Source organism: Heterodontus francisci, chromosome 5 (genome assembly GCF_036365525.1).
Source record: "Heterodontus francisci isolate sHetFra1 chromosome 5, sHetFra1.hap1, whole genome shotgun sequence".
Lineage (NCBI taxonomy): Eukaryota > Metazoa > Chordata > Chondrichthyes > Heterodontiformes > Heterodontidae > Heterodontus > Heterodontus francisci.
In genome coordinates this window covers 90526874-90552423 of record NC_090375.1, presented here as the reverse complement: position 1 = coordinate 90552423, position 25550 = coordinate 90526874, and the positions used below count along the sequence as shown (strand labels likewise).

The following is a 25550-nucleotide window of genomic DNA, read 5'->3' as shown; positions in this document are numbered from 1 at the left end:
TATCACCTGATGTGGAAATAATGAAAGAAACAAATGGAGAGAAAATATTCTTGGTAGGCAAAAATATGAAATGTTAGGATCAAACAAAGTAAGCAAGTGTTGAATATAAACTGAGCAGGACTTGTCACTTGTACTATGGAAATGTCTGAAATTCAAATTTCATAGGATAAAGGAAATACATTGTATCTGATGTCATGCCTAACACTGCTTGACATGATGTACCATCAGAGTAATTCAATAATATTTAGTCAATCTCAGTACTAACTAGGGCCACTTTTAGGAATGCTCCCAAATCATGGCATCACAGGGAGTCGGGATTGGGATGTGCTCCACATTGCAAGTTCCTCAGTATTCAAAACTTAAATGACCTTAGGCTTTACAACTTTTGGAAGAGTGGAGGAGAAGGCATGTTTGGCAATGAAGAGGAAACTGAACTTCTCAGGGACAGCTTTAACTAAGAAGATGTGGGAATTCCATTTGAGATCAGAGGATTGATTAGAGCAAATTTTATATCCCCAGTGCTGAAGCAAACCTTTCACTCAGAGACCCAGAGGTTTTACAAAGCGTCCTCCCCATGTGGCGCAGACCCCCTTGCCACTGGTAAGATACCAGTGGCAGCGGGAAGAGGCCCTTAATTGGCCATTAATAGGCCACTTGAGGGCCTCAATTTGCCTCTGGGTGGGAAGGCCATCGTCAGCCTATCCTGCCCCCTGGAAGATCACTGGGCGATGGGCTTTACGCCACGCTGAAACCCCGCCACCCGTCGTGATTCTCTGTGCCCCTCCCCACCTCCGATTCCCCCTTGGGGGGGTCCATGAAATCAAGCCCTAGATGGGTCAGCACCCGATTAATTTGTCAAGCAACATTTAAAAGGATGTGGCCACTTAAAAGTAACTCTGGCTGTCCAGCGGAACAAATATTTTCAGCTTTTACAAAGGCTGTAAAGATAATATTTTTCATCTGCTCTTTGGAGTGGGAATGGTGGGGGTGGGGGGGTGTATAGCTGACAAAACCAGTGGACTTCAAAACAAATGTGGAAGCAAGAAACAGGCTTCATAGAAACACAATGGAGTGGTGATGCACCCGGTGTCCTGGCTGCTGAAGTGAATGCGTTGCTGCATGAGATGAGTACAAGAGGGTTGCTCTGTTTGTCACTTTTGGACACCCTCCTCAGCAGACAATGGGCAGGACGTCTGACTATGAGCACTACCTGTAACATCTGGGATCTGATTTGGAAGTAAGCATCGTAAAACTATCCCTCAGTAACATTCAGCAGGTAGATACCCAAGAATGCACAGACTGTTGAGTGTCTGTTATACCTGTACTCCTGGCCCATGCCAAGCTTTTATCAACCTTATAGTTGTTTCATGGTATTTAATTCATACTCATACTGCAACAGGGCACACATTCAAGCTGCAACTTTCGCTTGCAATTCAAAGTCTTGGAATACTGGCATCTTCAAAGTTCTTCACAGATTTTATGCGTTGTAACCCAACATAGCTGTCTGTCGCAGCTCAGCTCAGTTACAATGATTTTACATACAAAGACCTTAGTGTCACATACCGACATCTGAGTTGACTCCAGTTTGAGCACATGACTGTCTTTTCACATGTCCCTTTAACTTAAAGTATTTGAAGATTAATTCTCTATTTGCATGACAAAATGGCATATAATACAAGGGAACATATAGTAGGTTGGCATGGAAATTATAAATCCTGCATTCTCTTGGGGAAGGCCATTGGAGACATCCTTGAATAAAAGAGTATGAAGGTGAATCCACAGGAGTCTGCAAAACTCAGTGCTAATACCATCCTGTGTATGATTTTCCCTTCTCATTCAATTCTACGGTGAAGCACACAACCACACAAACATCACACACTGTTTGTGTCTTGTAATGGGATCCCTTTCTGAGTCTGAATTCTAACATTTGCTCCTTTCCAGTCATTGTAGGCTGAAGAACAACCTGCCAGTGGTTCAGAACAATACAGCAGCTCACAGTACCCCATGTCCCTCTCAGCAACATTTGTAAGCATCAGCACATCTATGCACATCATAGAAGAAGCAATTATTGAGCTTGGGCAGAAAGCACAGGAAGTAGATGGGAGTGCTGGCCATGCTGACCAATGCATCAGCCACCTGTTTGATACATGTGGACAATGCATCGGCTGATATGGCACTAGATTCCTATGCGAGCCTCGAGGGAACAAAGGGAGAAAAGTAGCTTCTGGAAGTGACCTTGACTGCCACTGGTAATGGTACTGCTGTAGTACAGGCTGGCTGATACACTTGCAGCAGATAGCACATCCCTGTAACTGCTCCCCGTTGATCTAGAGCTTATGAACCCACATCCCCTTGGTCATTGCTGGGTCTGTCAGGGCCTGCTGATATGGTTGATAGCATATAGGGGTTGTTGATAGCCATGCTGTAGTGCCTGTCATAGCAAGTGTACCAAACACCTGAAGAGATCTAGCAATGATTATGGAGGATTGCACTAGATGTACCTGTACAGCCAGGCATGACCACTTAACAGAACTGGAGTTCATCATGAAGCATGGAACAACTTCAGGGGTATCTACAATGTAACCCCCCCGGTGTTCCAGTTTCTAAGCCCAGAGTATGCTTCATGAATGCTGCTATGGAGATCTTGATCTTCAACATACAACTGGTTGTATTGTCTAGCTTCAACATGCTCTAAATGGGATGTAGAGAACTAAGATGCAGGGCTTAACTGGCCATATAGCTGCTCGGTGATATGCCCCCAAGCCGATTGATAAATGTGCTGATGTACAGTGACTGTGTCCAGCAATGACAAGTATTGCCCGCGTAGCCACGCATGAGGCTGGTGCCTCTCTAGTAGAAACTATATCTGACCTATTCATTCCCCTGGTGGGCCTATCATGTGCCCGAAAGAGAGAAGGACCTATCAGACATGGCAGCACTAGTTGAAGGTCCTTTTCATGACCCAAATCAAGGAGCATCAGTGAGCAAGTGTAATTTTCACTTTTCTGTTCATCATTTATACAGTTAAAATTTGATTTTGAATTTTCCAACATGAAGTGTGTGTACATGAAACACAGGATCTGCCACTGTGAGTTCTGCGGAGAGAACGTTGCCTGATGAAATCATCACTTAAAGCTTCAAATAACTCATTATTAATCATGTAACATCTAAACGGAGAATATTCTGACTAGTCCTATTACCCTCATTTACTGAAATGAAGATTATAGTTAAGAGGTCTATAATCAGACTTGTCCTGTGCTACATGAAATTTGCCCTTATAAACATAAATTACTTATTGAGTGGATTAACATCATTGTACTTCAAGATGGCACCTACAGTAGAGTGGGGCATTGTGTATTTACGACCTTTGAAGAAACTAATAGATCTTTTCCATGTTTATCAGGAACTCATCACTGCCTGGTACATTGGATTTCTGTCACTCATTCTGGCCTCGTTTCTTGTTTACCTGGTTGAAAAAGAGGATAATGATGCCAGAAACAGTACACAGGACTTTAATACCTATGCAGATGCACTGTGGTGGGGTTTGGTAAGTGCTCTCACTGATGCTATTCAGTCAGGACAGTGGGAGTGTATGTTTAATTAGTTTAGAGATACAGCACTGAAACAGGCCCTTCGGCCCACCGAGTCTGTGCCGACCATCAACCACCCATTTATACTAATCCTACACTAATCCCATATTCCTACCACATCCCCACCTGTCCCTATATTTCCCTACCACTTACCTATATTTAGAGATACAGCACTGAAACAGGCCCCTCGGCCCACCGAGTCTGTGCCGACCATTAACCACCCATTTATACTAATCCTACACTAACCCCATATTCCTACCCCATCCCCACCTGTCCCTATATTTTCCCTACCACCTACCTATACTAGGGGCAATTTATAATGGCCAATTTACCTACCAACCTGCAAGTCTTTTGGCTGTGGGAGGAAACCGGAGCACCCGGAGAAAACCCACGCAGACACAGGCAGAACTTGCAAACTCCACACAGGCAGTACCCAGAATTGAACCCGGGTCACTGGAGCTGTGAGGCTGCGGTGCTAACCACTGCGCCACTGTGCCACCCTGGGATTGCCTTCTGGGATTGCTGTCACTAAACTTTCTGGGATAGCTTGCATAGACTAGGCTTGTATTCCATTGAGTATGTAAAATTAAGGAGTGATCTAATTGAGGTGTTTAAGATGCTTACAGGATTTGATAGGGTAGCCAGAGAAAAACTATTTACTCTAGTGTGGGTATCGGGAACAAGGGGACGTAACATTAAAAGTAGAGCTAGGCATTTCAGAGGTGATGTCAGGAAGCACTTCTTCACACAAAGTGTAGTGGAAATCCAGAACTCTCCTCCCAAATAGTTGGTTGAGTCTTGGTTCATTGAAAATTTCAAATTCAAGATTGATGCATTTTTGTTACGCAAGGTTATTAAAGGATATGGAGCAAAGGTAGGTAAATGGAGTTGAGATACAGACCAGCCATGATCCAATTGAATATTGGGACAGGCTTGAGGAATTGAATGGCTGACTCCTGTTCCCATGTTTCTGGAATTTTGGTGACTGGGATTAAATAATGAGACTGAATCTTTTTAATGACGTAGGAAATCCCAATCCATGGGAGCAAGCATTTTTGTCAGCTCACCACCCTTATGTCCCAGCAGTAGTTTGGCAGCATGTCTGCTGCTATTTCTGAGCCCAGGAATCCTGCCAGCTGGCTTCTATGCCTGCTAATATCTGGTGCATGTTCTGTTCTGTGCCTAAAATGCTGTCGGCAAAGCCAAGATTGTGAATCTCCATGGGCTACTCAATTTTTGAGGTTCTTAATAGGCATTTATAGAATCATACACAGTCTTTGGAAGAGCTATCCACTTTAATCCTACACCCCATCTTTTGCCCCATAACTCTGAAAATTAGTCCTCTTCAAGTACAATTGCTTTTGCAAATTCCTATGGAATCTGATTCCACCACACTTGCAGATACTCTGCATGAAGAAATTTTGCCTCATTTCCCATCTAGTTCTTTGGCCAATTATTTTAAATTAACTTATACTTTCTAGCAGGTATTGCTGGGTAGTAATCAAGAGTGGGAACACTGGCTGATCTGGCCCTCCCTAGCCTGCGGGGCCTGAGGCCAGTTGTGATAGGCCTAGCATCACCTCACTGAGAATCAGACCCAGCACAGAGTGAAGATTGAGCCTGGAATCTTTTTGGTCTATATGGCTCACTGAGCTGTAATGAGCTTACTTGTCCATCTCTTTATAAAGGAGCACAATGGCAAAATCAAACCATTATCCTTGTGAGCTACCTAAACGATGCTCATTGAAAACAGCTCACAAACAATCCTGCAATTCTCAGAGGATTGATGGCAGTAAGCGGAAACTACTTGATCTGAACTTCACTGCAAGGGTTCCCACCTGAGATTCTAATGAAATATCTATACGTTCAAAAGATTATGCCATCTGTTTTCTTTGTAAATGCAATGAACCTTGCGTGTTTCCAGCATTTTCTGTTTTTATTTCAGATTTCCAATATAAGCAGCTTTCCTTTTCATCCTAGCTCAGACTGCTGTAGGTAACACAATTGTATTTCTACACCAAGCACCAGGAACAATTCATATCTGGTTGTGTAACTTTGATTTTCTTTGTACAGATTACACTAACTACAATTGGCTATGGTGACAAGACACCGAAGACTTGGGCAGGCCGCCTTTTAGCTGCAATGTTTGCTCTTGTAGGAGTGTCATTTTTTGCTTTGCCAGCTGTAAGTACCACAATGCTTGGTTTTGCTATCATTTCATGTTAAACTATGAAAAATATCCAAACTTGGTTATAGGCCCAATATCCTTCACTTCTCCCCAGCTCACAAGCACAAATTTTTAAAGATTGATGCGGACATTATTATATGACTTCCACAAAGGAGGAAAGGCCAAGGCCTGTGGAGATGAAACCCCCAAGTTTACTCAGTTTTTAACCTTTTTTTCCCAGTTGAGGTAGTTTTAAAAAAAGCTCCAAACACTAACTGCATTAGTGGGTGAATTTTATATTTTAGCTCTCATCAAGGTGAGGGATGTCCTTGGTGTTTGAGTAGGCATCTCAATTTACCAACATCATTCAAAGGTTTGCTGCTGCATCATAAATAAGACACAGCAGTCCTGAGTTTCTGTGGGATTTATCTCACTCTCCCACTGGAACTTGGGCAAGAGATCAGCAGAAGCCTTGCAGAAACAGCACAAATGGTTTTCAGTCTTTGGCACAATCCGCTGGGTTCCTTATAATTTCCCATTGAACTTATCACATATCAGTGGAGATGGTGCTAGTGATCACTGCTCCTCATCTGGAAAAATAATTAACACAAATTTAGTAGCGGGACCAATGCCTGTGCAGATTGGGCACAGACTGCCCAATGCTAAATGGATATGCTTTGTGCCAGTTTTATACCTGTAAGAGTATTTGGCACCATGACTGGTAAACATAAATGAATAAGAAAGGGTACAGAGAGGAGCAAGACAGATGCCAAGTAAATGGGATGAGCCATGAAGAATTTATCATGCAGCATCCGGAAAGGGTTTAAAAGGGAACTTCAGTGAGGTATATAAAGTGAATCCAGGTTATTACTTCAAAGTGTCAAACAACAACAACTTGTATTTATAAAGCACCTTTAACATAATAAAACGTTACAAGGCGCTTCACAGAAGCATTCTAAAACCAAATATGGCACCGAGCTACATAGGGAAATATTAAGTCTGATGACCAAAAGTTTGGCCAAAGAGGTAGGAGTGCCTGAAAGGAGGAAAGCATGGTGTTTCAGGTGGAGAGGTGTAGGGAGGGAATTCCAGAGCTTAGGACCTAGGCACGGGCACCAATGATGGAGTGATTAAAATTGGGGATGCTCAAGAGGCTAGAATTAGATGAGCTCAGATATCCTGAAGGGTATGTGAGGCTGGAGGAGATTACCGAAATAGGGAAGGGTGAGGCCACAGAAGGATTTGAAAAGAAGGATGGGAATTTTAAAATCACAACGTTGCTTGACAAAGAGCCAGTGTAGCTCAAAGTGCATAGGGGTGATAGGTGAACAGGACTTAGCGTGAGTTAAGACAGGGGCAGCAGAGTTTTGGATGATTTCAAGTTTACATAAAGTAGAAGTGGGAGACCAGCAAAGAGTGCATTGGAATAGTCAAGTCTAGAGTTAACAAAGGCATGAATGAGCTCAGATGAGCTGAGACAGGAACAAAGTCGGGCAATGTTACGGAGCTAGTCTTAGTGATGATGCAAATATGTGGATGGAAGCTCATCTCAGGATCAAATAGAACATAGAACATTACAGTGCAGTACAGGCCCTTCGGCCCTCGATGTTGCGCTGACCTGTGAAACCATCTGACCTACACTATTCCATTTTCATCCATATGTCTATCCAATGACCACTTAAATGCCCTTAAAGTTGGCAAGTCCACTACTGTTGCAGGCAGGGCGTTCCACGCCCCTACTACTCTCTGAGTAAAGAAACTACCTCTAACATCTGTCCTATATCTATCACCCCTCAACTTAAAGCTATGTCCCCTCGTGTTTGTCATCACCATCCGGGGAAATAGACTCTCACTATCCACCCTATCTAACCCTCTAGTTATCTTATATGTCTCCATTAAGTCACCTCTCCTCCTTCTTCTCTCTAACGAAAACAACCTCAAGTCCCTCAGCCTTTCCTTGTAAGACCTTCCCTCCATACCAGGCAACATCCTAGTAAATCTCCTCTGCACCCTTTCCAAAGCTTCCACATCCTTCCTATAATGCGGTGACCAGAACTGCACGCAATACTCCAGGTGCGGCCGCACCAGAGTTTTGTACAGCTGCAGCATGACCTCGTGGCTCCGAAACTCGATCCCCCTACTAATAAAAGCTAACACACCATATGCCTTCTTAACAGCCCTATTAACCTGGGTGGCAACTTTCAGGGATTTATGTACCTGGACACCAAGATCTCTCTGCTCATCTACACTACCAAGAATCTTCCCATTAGCCCAGTACTCTGCATTCCTGTTACTCCTTCCAAAGTGAATCACCTCACACTTTTCCGCATTAAACTCCATTTGCCATCTCTCAGCCCAGCTCTGCAGCCTATCTATGTCCCTCTGTAACCTACAACATCCTTCGGCACTATCCACAACTCCACCGACCTGCGTGTCATCCGCAAATTTACTAACCCACCCTTCTACACCCTCTTCCAGGTCATTTATAAAAATGACAAACAGCAGTGGCCCCAAAACAGATCCTTGCGGTACACCACTAGGAACTAAACTCCAGGATGAACATTTGCCATCAACCACCACCCTCTGTCTTCTTTCAGCTAGCCAATTTCTGATCCAAAGCTCTAAATCACCTTCAATCCCATACTTCCGTATTTTCTGCAATAGCCTACCGTGGGGAACCTTATCAAACGCCTTACTGAAATCCATATACACCACATCCACGGCTTTACCCTCATCCACCTGTTTGGTCACCCTCTCGAAAAACTCAATAAGGTTTGTGAGGCACGACCTACCCTTCACAAAACCGTGCTGACTATCGCTAATGAACCTATTCTTTTCAAGATGATTATAAATCCTATCTCTTATAACCTTTTCCAACATTTTACCCACAACCGAAGTAAGGCTCACAGGTCTATAATTACCAGGGCTGTCTCTACTCCGCTTCTTGAACAAGGGGACAACATTTGCTATCCTCCAGTCTTCCAGCACTATTCCTGTCGACAATGACGACATAAAGATCAAGGACAAAGGCTCTGCAATCTCCTCCCTGGCTTCCCAGAGAATCTTAGGATAAATCCCATCTGGCCCAGGGGACTTATCTATTTTCACACTTTCCAAAATTGCTAACACCTCCTCCTTGTGAACCTCAATCCCATCTAGCCTAGTAGTCTGTATCTCAGTATTCTCCTCGACAATATTTTCTTTCTCTACTGTAAATACTGACGAAAAATATTCATTTAATGCTTCCCCTATCTCCTCTGATTCCACACACAACTTCCCACTACTATCCTTGATTGGCCCTAATCTAACTCTAGTCATTCTTTTATTCCTGATATACCTATAGAAAGCCTTAGGGTTTTCCTTGATCCTATCCGCCAATGACTTCTCGTGTCCTCTCCTCGCTCTTCTTAGCTCTCCCTTTAGATCTTTCCTGGCTAGCTTGTAACTCTCAAGCGCCCTTACTGAGCCTTCACGTCTCATCCTAACATAAGCCTTCTTCTTCCTCTTGACAAGCGCTTCAACTTCTTTAGTAAACCACGGCTCCCTCGCTCGACAACTTCCTCCCTGCCTGACAGGTACATACTTATCAAGGACACGCAGTAGCTGCTCCTTGAATAAGCTCCACATTTCGATTGTTCCCATCCCCTGCAGTTTCCTTCCCCATCCTACGCATCCTAAATCTTGCCTAATTGCATCATAATTTCCTTTCCCCCAGCTATAATTCTTGCCCTGCAGTATATACCTGTCCCTGCCCATCGCTAAGATAAACCTAACCGAATTGTGATCACTATCACCAAAGTGCTCACCTACATCTAAATCTAACACCTGGCCGGGTTCATTACCCAGTACCAAATCCAATGTGGCATCAAAATATGACACCAAAGATGCCAACAGTCTAATTTAGTCTTATACAGTTGTCAGGAAGAGGGATGGAGTTGGTAGCTAGGGAACGGAGTTTGGAGCAGGGCCCGAAAACAATGACTTCAGTCTTCCCAATATTTAATTGGAGGAAATTTCTCCACATTCAGTGCTAGATGTTCAATGAGCAGTCCAGGAAAAGAAGATCAGGACATAAATATAAATTAATGAAAAATCAATTCGACCTGGATATATATCAGGAAGAACTGTACTTGAAAGCTATTAAATGCTCAGAATAATCTGCCAAGCAGATTAGCAGGCAAAAACATTGGGGACCTCAAAATACATTGGGAGAGATCGGTGTAGAAGTAATGAGCTTTGATGGACCAAATAGCCCTTTCTCATCTATGTCATTTCATCATATTATTGACATTACTTAAAATTCTATACTTAAATATTTTCATACTCTTCTGTCCTTCAATGCCTTTTCATCACCTCACTGAGATGATTTTTGTTTATATACCATCAGTTTTCACCACTTCTAGCTTTTTAAAATCCTACTGCTGCCCATTAAAACCATTAACTGCTTCTCTGTAACAGAAGCTAGCATTCATTTTGCTTTGTTGTTCTGCTTGTTTCAGAATATTAAGGGGCTCGTTTAGCTTCCAAAGGAACATCGCTCAGAAAGTTTTTTCTCTTTTCAGATGCAGTTGCTCTATATTTCTTGCATTCCTGTTTTTTATTCCAGATTTGCAGCATTGGCACCTTTTTTGTTACATTCAAATTTAGAATGTTGCCCTATAGCTCCCTCATGTGGAAACACTGAGATTACTAACTGCTGATGCATTAAGAAGAGCAGTGCAGGAGAAACTCGTATAAGATTATTCAATAGGAAACAGTTAATTGCGGAGTAAACTTGACAGTATTAACCAGAAGTCAGACATTAATTTAAAACCTCATGCAGTTTTATGTGTGTTCCATTCTGTCAAAATATTTATGGCACCTTGTGAAATTTTGGTAGGAATAACATGGGAACACAATATAAAATAAAGGGTACAATTCTAAGCACTATTTGAGTGAAAAGTTGTATTCAGACAATTAAAGGTAAATTAGTATCACTTTTGTAGTGGGTGCAGCCAGGCTGAATAACAGTGAGCTAAAAACAGAAAGTACTGGAAATACTCAGCAGGTCAGGCAGCATCTGTGGAGAGAGAAGCAGAGTTAACGTTTCAGGTCAGTGATCTGTTATCAGAGTATTTTCTCATCGTAATAGACTAGAAACTGTAGATAAGCAAAGAGATTTAGGATTCGAAGCACACAAGCTTTTAAAGCAAGTAGACAGGCACAAAAATGCTAGTGGACTGATGGCATTTATTGCAAGGAAGTTGGAATACAGAGGAGAGGAAGTTATGCTTCATTTCTTTAGAGCCTTGGTCAGACCCCATCTGGAGTATTACATTCAGTTTTGGGCACTGCACCTCAGGAAGGACATTTTGGCCTTGGATGGGTTGCCGTGCAGATTCACCAGAATGATACCGGGGCTTAAAGGGTAAATTATGAGAACGGGTTGTATAAACTTGGGTTGTATTCCTTTGAGTTTAGAAGGTTAAGGGGTGATCTAGCTGAAGTATTGTAAATGATAAAACAACTCAATAGGGCAGATACAGGGAGAAATGATTTCTTCTGGTGGGCATTATTTTAAAATTTGAGCTAGGCAATTTGGGAATGAAATCGGCAAACACTTTTTCACACAAAGGGTATTGGAGGTCTGAAATCCACCCCCCCCCCCCCCACCCCCCAGCCCCAAAGGCTGTGGCTGCTTGGTCAATTGATATTTTTTAAGACAGAGATCAATAGATTTTTGTTAGGTCGGGGTAACAAGGGATATGGAGCAAAGGCGGGGAAATGGAGTTGATGAATGTTTTGCATCTGTCTTGACCAAGGAAGAAGATGCAACCCAGACAATGATGAAAGAGGAGGTAATACAGACACTAGAAGGGTTTAAAATTGATAAAGAGGACATATTAGATAGGCTGTCTGTATTTAAAGTGGATAAAGCACTAGGACCAGATGAGTTGCATCCAAGGATACTGAGGGAAGTGAGGGTGGAAATCGCCGAGGCACTGGCCATTATTTTTCAATCTTTGGAGGTGGTGCCAGAGGACTGGAAAATTGCAAATGTTAAATCCTTGTTCAAAAATGGTATAAAGATAAGCCCAGCAACTACAGGCCAGTCAGTTTAACTTTTGGGGTGGGAAAACTTCTAGAAAAAATAATTCGGGACAAAATTAATAGTCACATGGACAATCACAGAATTGTTACAGTGCAGAAGGAGTCCATTCGGCTCATCATGTTTGCACTGGCTCTCTGAAAGAGCAATTTCCTCAGTTCCAAATGTAGGTTAATTAAGGAAAGCCAGCATGGATTTCTTAAGGGAAAAATCAGGTTTAACTAATTTGCTGGAGTTTTTTGAGGAGGTAACAGAGAGGGTTGATGAGGACAATGCTGTTGATGTGGTGTACATGGACTTTCAAAAGGCATTTGATACAGTGCCACACAACAGACTTGTGAGCAAGGTTATAGCTCATGGAATAAAAAGGACAGTAGCAACATGGGTACGGAATTAGCTGAGTAACAGGAAACGAGTAGTAGTTAATGGATGTTTTTTGGGCTAGAGGAAGGTTTGTAGTGGAGTTCCCCAGGAGTCAGTGTTGGGACCCTTGCTTTTCCCAATATATATTAATGAACTAAACCTTGGTGCACAGGGCACAATTTCAAAATTTGCTGATGATATGAAACTTGGAAGCATTGTGAACTGTGAGGGGATAGTGTAGAACTCCAAAAGGACAGAGACAAGTTGGTGGAATAGGCAGACAGGTGGCAGATAAAGTTCAATGCAGAGAAATGTGAAGTGATTCATTTTGGTAGGAAGAACATGGAGAGACAATATAGAATAAAGGGTACAATTATAAAGTGGGTGCAGGAGCAGAGGGACCTGGGTGTATATGTGCATAAGTCATTGAAGGTGGCAGGACAGGTTGAGAGAGCAGTTAATAAAGCATACAGTATCCTGGGCTTTATTAATAGGGGCATAGAGTACATGAGCAAGGAAGATATGTTAAACTTGTATAAGACACTAGTTCGGCCTCAGCTGGAATATTGCATCCAGTTCTGGGTGTCGCACTTTAGGAAAGATGTGAGGGAATTGGAGAGAGTACCGAAAAGATTCCTGAGAATGGTTCCAGGGATGAGGAACTTCAGTTATGAAGATAGATTGGAGAAGTTAGAACTGTTTTCCTTGGAGAAGAGAAGGCTCTGAAGTGATTTGATAGAGGTATCCAAAATCATGACGGGTCTGGACAGAGTAGATAGAGAGAAACTGTTCCCAATTGTGAAAGGATCGAGAACGAGAGGGCACAGATTTAAAATATTTGATAAGAGAAGCAAAAGTGACATGAGGATGAACTTTTTCACACAGTGAGTGGTTAAGTCTGGAATGCATTGCCTGAGAGTGTGGTGGAGGCAGGTTCAATTGAAGCATTCAAAAGGGAATTAGACTGTTATATGAAAAAGAAGAATGTGCAGGGTTATGGGAAGAAGCGGGGGAATGGAACTGAGTAAATTGCTCATTCGGAGAGCCAGTGTGGACATGATGGGCCGAATGGTCTCCTTCTGCACTGTAACAGTTCTGTGATTCTGTGTTGATGTTCAGATCAGTCATGACATATTTGAATGGCGGAACAGGATATGTTTTATAGCGATCTGCACCGTCAGATTACCAGCCATGCAGTGAAGATGAAAATTAACCCCCAGGTCTTTGAGTATCTTACTGTAGCTGTTACATGCTTTAATGACTGTTATTAATTATGAATTAATGTCTGTTAACTCATAATATTTACTACCACTCAAGGGTTCTAAATAATAATTGTTGTGGTTACATTGCATGAATATTAGGAATTTTATTTCATATATTTTAAGCGTTTATATAAATACAGAGTGACTGAAACATCTTACTAAGTGTAAGATTGATTTTAGGCTTGATTTCTTTCCTATTTGCAGAATTTCATAATGTTTATTTTTCTTTAATAAGGGTATTCTTGGCTCAGGGTTGGCTCTTAAAGTTCAGGAGCAGCATCGTCAAAAGCATTTTGAAAAAAGAAGAAATCCTGCAGCAAGCTTGATCCAGGTCTGGTGGTTAAGTCCTAAAACACTGTTACAGTTACAGAAGAAACTGAAATCAATATTTTAATCATATGAAAGGAGAACTGGTGTGGTGACTATGCTGTTTATCCAGTAATGACTGATTTTTGTTTTCAGTGTTAGTGGCTGTTCTGACATGAGGTGAATTATGCCTTCGTAGAGTCATAGAAACTTAACAGCACATTTGGCCCATCATGCCTCTGCTGGTTTTTTGAAGTGAAGTTGTGTTTAGTCCCACCTACTTTTTGTCTGTAACCTTGTCATTTCCTCACCCTCAAGTATCTGCCCAACTCCTTAGTAATATTAATAATGGAATCAACCTCCACTGCTTTTTCAGGTAAAGCAACTCTGAATGAAAAAAATTCTCCTCATCTTCCCTCTAGATATTTTGTCAATGATTTTGAATCTATGAACTCTAGTTATTGACTCACTCACCAGAGGAAATACTTATTCTCTACTGACTCTATCAAAACCTCTCATCATCTTGAAAACTGCTATTAGGTCACTGCTTAACCTTCTCTGTTTCAAGGAGAACAGTCCTAACCTTTTCAACCTCTCGTCATAACTGAAGTCCCTCATCCCTGTTAATATCTTGGTAAACCTCCTCTAAGGCCTTTGCATCTTTCCCGAAGTGTGTTGCATAGAATCGTCCACTCTTGTTGAAGCCTAACCAGTGATTTATAATGTGCTAAGATGATCTTATATTCTATTCCTTTTCTTATAAAGTCAAGTAACTCATATGCTTTCTTTCCCCATTTTATCAACTTGCCCTGCCATCTTTAAAGATTTGTGTATATGAACACTGAGGGCTCTCTGCTCGTCTACATTTTTCAAAATCATGCCATTTATAGTGTACTGTCTTTCCATATTAGTCCTCACAAAGTGCATCACTTCACACATCTCCACATTGAACACCATCTGCCATGTTTCTGCTCATTTTACCATCCTGAAACCTATAACCATCTTCATTACTATCTACTACTTTACCAAGCTTTGTATCATCTGTAAACTTTATAATGCTGCTCCCTGCACCCGAGTCTATGTCGTTTATAAAAATTTGCAAGAGTAATATACCCAAAACTAATCCTTGGGGAATACCACTGCAAACAACCTCCAAATCTGGAAAACATCCATCTACCACCACCCTTTACTTCCTGTCACTGAGTCAATTTTGTATCCGTACTGCCACTTTCCTCGTAATTCCAAGGGCTTCCATCTTCTTACTAAGCCTTCGATATGGCACTTTGTTGCATGCCTTCCAAAAGTCCACATACACAACATCTACCGCACTGTCTTGATCAACCTTTTCTGTTACCTCATCCAAGAATTCAACCAACTTAGTCAGACACAATTTGCCATTAACAATTCCATTCTGGCTCTTCCTTGAAAACCCATGCCTTTCTAAATGAAAGTTTATTTTGTTCCTGATAATGGTTTCAAATAACTTTCCCAGCATTGATGTTAGGCTGGCTAGCTTGTACTTTCTGGTTTATCCTTCTCCCCTTTTTTGAATAGTGACATAACATTAGCAGCCCTCCAGTCCACCAGCACTACTCCTGTATCCAAGAGGATTGAAAGATTGTGACCAATGCCTCCCCTATTTCTACCTTTGCATCTTTCAGCAACCTAGGATACATTTCATTTTGACCGGGTGACTTCCCAACTTTCAAGAATAGTTTTTTGGTACATCTTCTTTATCTACTGCACTGCTGACCCATAACTTCTCTCTCTTTTAGTGTAACCTTCTCATCATTCACTTCCTTTTGAAAACAGATGTAAAGTATTCTTTTAGTACTTTAGCCTTGTCCTCTGCCTCCACATGAAGATTTCCCTTTGGGTCCTTAATAGGCCAAACTTTTTCCCTAACTTTCTGTTTACATTTTACATATTTACAAAATGTTTTAGGGTTCACTTTAATGTTGCCTGTTAATCTTTTCTTGCAATCTCTCTTTGCCTCCTATATTAACTTTTCAATCCCCTTTGGTACTTTCCATTATTTTCCTGCTTATTAATTGAATCTTGCTCCTGACATTGTCATAAGCCTCCTTTTTCTGTTTTATTTTAACTATTTCCTTTGTCATCCAGGGCGCATTAACTTTGGATACTCCACCTTTTCCCTCCAAAGGAATATGCCTAGTTTGCACCTGAACTGTTCCTTTCCTGAATGCCTTTCATTGCTCCATTACTGTTTTACCCTGCGATCACCTTTTCCAATCTAACTGTGCTCAATCCCTTCTTAAATCACTGAAATTCCCCAGTTGAGCATTTTTACCTTTGATATTTTCTGGTCTGTTTCATTAATAACTTGAAACTGAATAATGTTGTGGTCACTGTTGCCTAAAATATCTCATGCTGCAACACACTTCACTCACCCTACTTCTTTTCCTAGAACCAGATCCAACATTGCTTCCTTCGTTGCTGGACTGGAGACATATTGATCATAAAAGTTGCTCTTTACACATATTTCTCTTCTTCCCTACCCTCAGCACTATATTTTCTGTGTCTATATTAGGGTAATTAGAGTCTCCTACTATTACTAGTCTATTTTTTGTTCTTCTCACTATTTGTAGCTCTATTAAAACGAAAACTCCCAACAGTGTTAACAGCTTCCCCTCGGTTCCTCAACTCAAACCAAATAGATTTAGGCCTAGAACCATCTAGTGTATACTTTCTATTTAGAACTGAAACTTTATCCTTTATCAATACTGCCATACCCATCCTCTTTGTCGTTCTCTATCATTCCGGAATACTTGGTAACCAGGAATATTAAGAACCCATTCCTGGGATTGTTTGAACCATGGGCAGGATTTTCATAGGCCAATGGGGGCAGGAACGGAGGCGGGAAGGCGTGAAAAAGCCGTCGTGCTGGTTTGCTGTCGCCATTCTTACGGTCAATGATTTTGCTCAGGAGGGCAGAAGGTGGGACCTGGCAGCCCACCCCATTCAGATTATTGACCAATTGAGCTCATTAAAGAGCTTGTTGTCAGCTTGTCAAGGGTCAGTTTGGAATTTTTGTTGGGACACATGGGTTACACGATGGATCAGGAACAGTCCAAGTGGAAGGAAGTGACAGCACATTGGGGAGCCAGACATGGCAGCGCTATTCCATTAGGTGGGCCCATAGACGGGTGCACAGCTGAGAGGGGCACTCATCCATTGGCACACAGGTTCCATTGGGTGAACAGAGTTAGCAGAGTAAGTGCTCGCTCACTGGAGGGGGTTGTGACCTTTTAGGAATCACGGGGCCATGGTGGGGGTGGGGGGTGGTGGGTGTCCACTAAGCATTGTGAGTGCAGCTGACCACAAACAAGGCAAAAGCTGGACTTGGGATTAAGGTATTTGGAGATAGTGATGAGGAGCAACATCCTCAGGAGCAAATGCAGAGCCCCAGGCTTGAGGAGGGCAGAGGAGAGGAATGTGGGGCAACTAAGACCATACCCTCAGCATTGAGTGTACCAAGAAGAAGCAGCTACCTGGACATATCAATGAATCTGTGCCACAGGAGACTGCACCTATCTAGGCAGATGCTAACTGAGATTTGTGCCTTCATTGAGGAAGACCTCAGACCTTGCCATACTGCTCACCATGCCCAGCTATTAAAGTTACCATGGCCTTGAACTTCTTTGCCTTTGGCTCCTTCCTAGGATTGGCAGCGGTGTTTGATGGTGTCTCTCAAGCAGCAGTACAACCGTTGGATCTCACAGGTCACTGATGCCCTATTTACACAAGCTGGGCAGTGCATAACAGTTTCAAACAGATGGTGCCTCACAGACACCAAAGGGCAGTGAGATTCGCCTCCACCGCTGGATTCCTGCAGGTGCAGGGCATCATCAATTGCACCCAGGCCGCAGCTCTTCATTCAATCACCAAAACTTTGTGGATGGATTCTAGGGGACAAGGGATATCCCTTGAAGAGATGGCTACTCACACCTTTATGTCATCCAAAGACGAAGGCACAGAGGCACTACAGCTGAAGCCATCTGTTCATAAGGACCACCATCAAGCAGGCCATTGTACTTCTAAACTGGTCGGGTGGCGCCCTGCAGTACACTCCTGCAAGGGTCTCGCTCATTGTGGTGGTCTTCTGTGCTCTCCATAACATGGCCCTCAAGAGAGATGTGCACCTTAAAGAGGATGAAGCGGTCCATCAACATAGTTCATTGGAGGAAGAGGAGGAGAAAGAAAATGCAGAGCAGAACAGTGCCCATGCTGAGCAGGGAGGTGGCCAGTGCCGGTTCAGGATGACATGAATGCCAGGACACATCTGATCCAGGCACGTTTCACCTGAGGGCTTCTAAACCCACAGGACTGCATGCTCTGGAACTCGCTTTGAGCTGCCTATGAGAACACTTCCGTTGAAGGCACAATAGATCCATTCTTACCACCAATGCATGATGCTCTTCTGCAGCAGTCTCACTGTCTCCGTTCAAAGATCACAGCTTCTCTTCACCACTTGTTGCCTCTTTTGCAGTCATGCTATTAAAAAATGAAAACTGACACATCTGGGATCATGTCTCAACATTTACAGCATTATTAATAAATTACAAAGTGCACATTATTAAGTGAAATAAACCCCAGTGAACCACTCAGTGCTCTGACCAAGGCGGTAAAGGCCTACTACACGACCCGAACCGGACGTGACCCGACGACATTTGCCGTGTTCGGTCGGGTCGGGCCGCTCTTCCGGGTCCAGCCTTTGGGCTTGGGTTGGGTCGGGCTAGGTCCGAGTCGGGCCGGGTCCGGGTCAGGCCGGGTCCAGTTCGGACACACACAGCAAGAATTGCAAGTAATTGTTAAAAGTTAAAAACTGACCTGAGCTGCGAGTCCATGACGTCAAGCAGGGAAACTCTGAGTCTGCGCAGTGAGTGAGTGAGCATCTCTATGATGTCATCACGCTCATGCTGCAGCTTCCTGAAGATTGGGAATCGGAAGGTAAGTAAAGGGGACATTGCAGTGGTCGGGTCGAGCTCGGGATGGGTGGGGCTCGGGTCGGGGGGGAAATGGAAGGACTTGGGCCGGGTCAGGCTCGGGTCCGATGTGGTTCTGTCAGGTTCGGGTCAGGTTTTTTTTTGTGACTTGAGCAGGCCTTTAGGAGGTGGTGTCCTTCGCTCTCGGCCACTTCTATGCGGTGCTCCCCTGGTGGCCTCAGACGAGGTGGAGGCAGCCTGCTTACATCTGTCTGCTTGCAGCTGAGATGCACATAGCAGTTGTCCTCATTGTGGATGTGCCAGTGGGGAGACATCAGAGGCGCTGGTGCATGCTCTGTCACAGGGCCCTGCTGCATAGATCATCCCTCAGACAGTAGGGCCAAGGAGGCCGATAATTATGGCACACCATGAGGGGTGGCATCCTCATCCTCATTGGTGACTGACTCAGGCCTTTGCTGGCGCTCTGGATCGCTAGAGGGGACCACCAACTGGGGCACAACTGGCATCCATTCCATACTTCTTTGCGCCATCAGTGCCACTGAACTGTCAGTACTGCAGAGTGTTGCATGCATTCTCTGCATGTCAGTGCACTGTTCCTGCATCCACTCAGAGTGCTGCCGCAGATGGCTCTCCATGAGGATGGCCACTCTCTCAATGGAGGAGCTCATGCGTTCAAAGCCCTGAGCCATGGTGGTGCATATGAACTGAATGAACTCCTCCATTCTCAGCCCATGACTTTGCACTGCCGCAGGGAACCCTGACATGTGGAGAAACATGTCTCACTGTTGGTCAAACTAGAGTTGCCTTGCCTGTGACTCCCGAGGCCCTGCATCTGTGCCCAGCTGAGCAGGGCTGTGTCTGCCCTCCATCCTCCAAAGGGGACTGCCCACAGCTGCCTCTGCCTCCGTCACCTCCCCCTGCTCACTAGTGCTGTGCTCTTCACCCAGTACCACCCTTTCTAACGACTCGTGAAGACCCACCGATGTGAGTATATCTGCGCTGGTGAAGGGTGCACTTGAATGATGTGACAGTGGTTCAGATTCTTCAGCTGCCCCGGTGATCCTGCTGCACCTTCACATTCTCCCTCCACAAGTGACCCTGTGGGGGACACAAGAAGGACATCATGAGAACTTGCCGGTGACAGCAGAAGCCTCTGCAGAGCTGAGGCTTCACAGTGCAGCTGATGCTTTAGCGTGCTGTTGGATGGGGTGGAGTGCACTCCATCCCCTTCATCTACAGAATTCAATATCTCTTCACCCTCTCCTGCTGGTGTTCCCATCTCTCCATCGCCCATTTGGCCATGCGGGGCCACCCTGGCGATTTCCATTGCAGCCTCCTCCATACCTGCGAGTGGGACACTTCTCCTCCCGTGTGCACCCTCTCCTATGAATTATGCGCCCTTTTCTCCTGCAAGGACAAAAGAGAGAGAGAAAAGGTTGGCCGCTCTGACCAATGCCAGTGGCTCATTTAAATAAGAATCTGCATATATCAGTGATGCCAGATCCTCAACAGAAGGTCTCTGGGCATTGCTGACTAGTGATCATCGTGGGCAGACAGTTCTCCCATGTTCAGGAGCACCATGCCCCCTCAGGCTGCTCAGCTGGTGTATCTGCTGGTGGCTGCAGAGCTTGAGGCCTTGCATCTGGGTGTTGTGTTGCACTCAACCTTGCCAGAGCAAAGGAGTTCATTTAACCTTTTGCAGCACTGCACCCAGTTCCTCTGGACAACACTACTGACATTTCTGCCACCTCCAGACAGGCCTGCCTAGTTTGGTTAGGGGCCTTCTTCTGACACCCTATGGAAACAAGACCTTTCACCTCTCTCTCACTGCCTCCAACATAGCCTCAAGGGCTGCATCAGAAAACCGTGGGGCAGCCCTGCCTCAGGTGTCAGGCTTCTGCCTCTCCTCCTGCTGACCTCAAGCTTCCATTGCAATGTAAAACAGCTGCCACAGTAATAGCTGCTGTCATGCCTTTAAATTGAGCCTGCACTTTAAGAGTCCTGCTTCCAACTTGCCCTTGCCACTACTAATTGGCTGCCAAACCTGCCCTCCAGCCAATTAGCAGCCCACCACAGGGAAATTTGTTGGCTGTGACTACATCCCCCCTGAAGCGGGGTCTAGACCTGGAAATGGTTCTGACTTTGGGTTCCTGACCCCCAACAGAAAGTTCTGCCCCATGTTTCCGTTAATGCGACCACATCATAATCCCATGAAGCAATTTGTGCCTGCAGCTCACCAAGCTTATTAGTTAAACTATGGACATTGACATACCTGCAATTTCATACCTCTTTCATCCTTTTGCTATTTTCCTCTATCTGGTCCATGCAATTATTGGGAGATTACTAATTTTGCTGCTTGTTATATCTCTCTGTCCTCTGATCTTATTTCTCCTCCTTTCTGCTATTTTCTGGTCACCCACCCCTGGCCAAATTAGTTTAAACCCTCCCCATCAGAACTAGTTAACCTCTCAGTGAGAACATTGGTCCTGGAATTGTGCAGGTGCATCTTGTGCAAGTGCCCCTTTGCCAAGTCCCAATGCCCCTAGCCACTCATTTGCCTGCACTATCTTCCTGTTTCTGCACTCACCAGCACATGACACTGGGAGTAATCCTGAGTTACGACCTTTGAGGTCCTATTTTTAATCCTTTTCTTAGCTCCTTAAACTCTGCCTGAAGGACTGCAACACTTTTTCTACCTATGTCATTGGTTCTAACATGGACCATGACTTCTGACTGTTCCATTTCCCCTTGCAGAATATCCTGCACCCACTCAGTGATATTATTTACCTTGGCACAGGGAGTCAACATATCTTTCGGGAATCATGATTGTGGTTAGAAAAACACTTGTCTATGCCCCTAACTATGGAGTTTCCAATTCTACTGCATTTCTATTTCTTTTTCCCCTGTGTCCAGTCAAATCGCCTGTGGGGTTTGATTCTTACTGCATTCCTCCAAAGTGTTGTAACCCTCCACGGTATTGAAAATTGAAAACTGGTTAGCAAGTGCCACTAACATAGGGATTCCTGAACTACGTGTGTCTTGTTCCACCCATTCCCTCACCTCCTGCACATTTTATAGCTGTAGGGTGACCATGTCCATCTATTTGGTTAGAGATAAGAAACAGTAAAGGTACCATTACACTACTGGCTGTATTTTATAGGCTACTAACAAAGATATGGAGGAGCAAATTTGCAGGGGCATTACAGAGAGGTACAAAAACAATAGAGTAGTGAAAATGGGAGACTTTCATTCTCCTACTATAAACTGGAATAGTAATAGTGTAAAGGGCAGAGAGGAGGAAGAGTTTCTGAAGTGTGATCAGTATGTTTCTGTCCCAACAAGGAAGGAGGCATTGCTGGATCTGGTTCTGGGGAATGAATGGGCCAATGGATCAAGTGTCAATAGGGGAACATTTAGGAAATAGTGATCATAGCATTATAAGGATTAGATTCGCTATGGAAAAGGACAAGTAGCAATCTAGAGTAAAAATGCTTAATTAGAAGAGGGCCAATTTCAGTGCATTGAGAACAGATCTGTCCCAGGTAAATTGGAATCAAAGATTGGCAGGCAAAAATATAATCAAACAATGGGCTGCCTTTAAAGAGGAGGTGATTTGAGTACAGTCAAGGTACATTGTCACAAGGGGAAAAGGTAGGGCAACCAAAGCCAGAGCTCCTTGGATGACAAAAGAGATAGAGTACAATGGCAGAAAAAATGGATGTTTGACAGTTGTTGGGTTGGTAACGTAAGTGAGAACGAGGCCGAATATAGAAGGTTTTAGAGGGGAAATGAAAAAGGAAATCAGAGAAGCAAAGAGAGAATATGAGAAGAGACTGGCAACTAACATAAAAGGGAATCCAGAAGTCTTCTATAGGCATATGAATAGTAAACGGGTAGTAAGAGGAGGTGTGGGGGTGAATAGGGACCATAAAGGAGACCTGTGCATGGAGGCAGAGGGCATGGGTGTACTAAATGAATACTTTACATCTGCCTTTACCAGGGAAGAAGATGCTTCCAAAGTCACAGTAAAAGAAGAAATAATTGAGATACTGGATGGGCTAAAAATTGATGCAGTAAGTACAGGAAAGGCTGGCTGTACACAAAGTTGATAAGTCACCAGGTCTGGAGGGGATGCATTTGAGATTGCTGATGGAAGTAATTGTGGAAATTGCGGAAGTACTGCCCATAATCTTCCAATCCTCCTTGGATACAGGGTTGATGCCAAAGGACTAGAGAACTGCAAATGTTACACCCTTGTTTAAAAAAGGGTGTTAGGATAAACCCAACAACTACAGGTCAGTCAGTTTAACCTTGATGGTGGGAAACCTTTTAGAAATGATAATCCGGGACAAAATTAAGAGTCACTTGGACAAGTGTGGAATAATTAAGGAAAGCCAGCATGGATTTGTTAAAGGCAAGTCATGTTTAAATGACTTGATAGAGTTTATTGATAAGGTAACAGGAAGGGTTGATGAGGATAATGTGATTGATGTGGTGTACAAAAGGCATTTGATAAAATGTCACATAACAGACTTGCCAGTAAAGTTGAAGCCATTGGAATAAAGGGGACAGTGGCAGCATGGAAGCAAAGTTGGCTGAGTGACAAGAAATGGAGAGTAGTGGTGAACGATTGTTTTTCAGACTCAAGGAAGGTATACAATGGGGTTCCCCAGGGGTTGGTACTGCTTTTCTTGATATATATTTGTACAGGGCACAATTTCAAAATTTGCAGATGACACAAAACTTGGAAGTATTGTGAACTGTGAGGAGGATAGTGACAGATTTCAAGAGGACATAGGCTGGTGGAATGGGAGGACATGTGGCAGATGAAATTTAATGCAGAGAAGTGTATGAAGAATGAGGAGAGGCAATATAAAATAAAGGGTACAATTCTAATGGAGTACAGCAACTGAGAGATCTTGGGATATAGGTGCACAAATTAAAAGGTGGCAGGGCAGGTTGAAAAAGTGGTGAAAAAGTCATAAGGGATCCTGGGCTTTATAACTAGAGGCATAAATTACAAAAGCAAGGAAGTTATGATGAATTTTTATAAAACACTGGTTTGGCCTCAACTGGAATATTGTTTCCAATTCTAGGCGCTGCACTTTAGGAAGGATGTGAAGGCTTTAGAGAGAGTGCAGAAAAGATTTACAAGAATGGTTCCAGGGACGCGGGACTTCAGTTACGAAGATAGATTGGAAAAGCTGGGATTGTTCTCCTTAGAGAAGAGAAGATTAAGAGGAGATTTGATAAAGATGTTAAAAATCATGAGGGGTCGAGACAGAGTAGATATAGAGAAACTGTTCCCATTGGCGGAAGGATCCAGAACCAGAGGGCACCGATTTAAGGTGAATGGCAAAAGAACTAACGACAACATGAGGAAAAACCTTTTAACATAGTGCATGTGGAGTGCACTGCCTGAGAGTGTGATAGAGTTAGATTCAATCGCGGCTTTCAAAAAGGAACTGGGTAAATACCTGAAAAGAAAAAAATTGCAGGACAACGGGGAAAGGGTGGGGGAGTGGGTCTAGCTGAGTTGTTCTTGCAGAGAGCTGTAATGGACATGAAAGGCCGAATGGCCTCCTTCTGTGCTATACCAATTCTATGAATCTATATTTCCCATCAGGCTCTCTCTGACTGTTAGATTGTTTCCCTTAAGGCTTGCTCACTTTGCTCTTACCTTGGAGTTCATTATGCTTCTAGATCACTAGCACTCTTCATCATGTCTTGGTTGACCTTTCTAAGCAATCCTGGATTCCTAGCATCCGCAAATTACTCATTATTACAGTTCACTTTTTGAGAATGAAATCCTTGACACCTTCCTATGGGAAAATACCACAGTGGTTCTCAGGAACCAGTGAAGAGTCTACCCTCACCAAAAAACCTGGAAGAACAGGACAATTAAAATCCCTATACATGTCTGTGATTGGTCAGAACTGAAAGGTCTGTGTTTCAGGTTGGAGGTGTGGATGAGGGTGTAACTATCTGCCTATCAGAAATACAGAAAAAAACATCTGCAACACCTAAGCAAAAAAAGGAAGTCCAGGAAACTCCCAGCATACACCCTGTTAGACAGGACCAAATAAGCACAGATTAGAGCTCTTACGGAATTCTGTAAAACAAACAGTAAAATCACCAGTGATCCTATTGGAAACAAAAAAAATCACCGGTTACAATGTCTCTCCTCTGTAATTCTGAGGTACAGACCACACAGCAGGAAACAAGTCGTTCCCAAAATATTGGGAGTTTGGAGGGAAGCTTGCATCAAGCAGTTGGTGCTCCTGGGTCTTTCATGCATTTTCTGACTATGTTTTAGCAATTATCTCGGAGAAGCATTTGACTGCAAATTTCTTTATGGTGTTGAACAAGACATGCATCACCAAAATGGGCTAATTGCTTCAAAAGATCAACAACGTGTTCACTTCCAGATGATTCAAATTGAGTTTTCCTCATATACAAGATCTCTCTCAAAACTCTGTTCAAAAACAAACGGAACTTTGTTTTCATCAATCTGCCACTCCACAATGCTCTCCACAACATCCCAACACAACCCCACCCTCCACTCCACAATGCCCTCCACACTGCCCTCCACAAAATCCCAACACAACCCCTCCTTCCACTCCACACTGCCCTCCACAACATCCCAACACAACCCCACCCTCCACTCCACAATGCCCTCCACACTGCCCTCCACAAAATCCCAACACAACCCCTCCTTCCACTCCACACTGCCCTCCACAACATCCCAACACAACCCCACCCTCCACTCCACAATGCCCTCCACACTGCCCTCCACAAAATCCCAAC

At 43.6% G+C, this 25550-nt stretch overlaps 1 protein-coding gene across 1 annotated transcript in view; it reads left to right on the top strand.

Moving 5' to 3' along the window:
* The window catches only part of kcnq3 (potassium voltage-gated channel, KQT-like subfamily, member 3), a 498083-nt gene that overhangs the window by 330899 nt on the left and 141634 nt on the right, over positions 1-25550 (top strand). The window contains exons 5-7 of the mRNA XM_068030852.1: positions 3404-3547; positions 5664-5774; positions 13706-13801. Coding sequence (XP_067886953.1) covers positions 3404-3547; positions 5664-5774; positions 13706-13801 — 351 coding nt within the window. The remainder of the gene's footprint in view (positions 1-3403; positions 3548-5663; positions 5775-13705; positions 13802-25550) is intronic.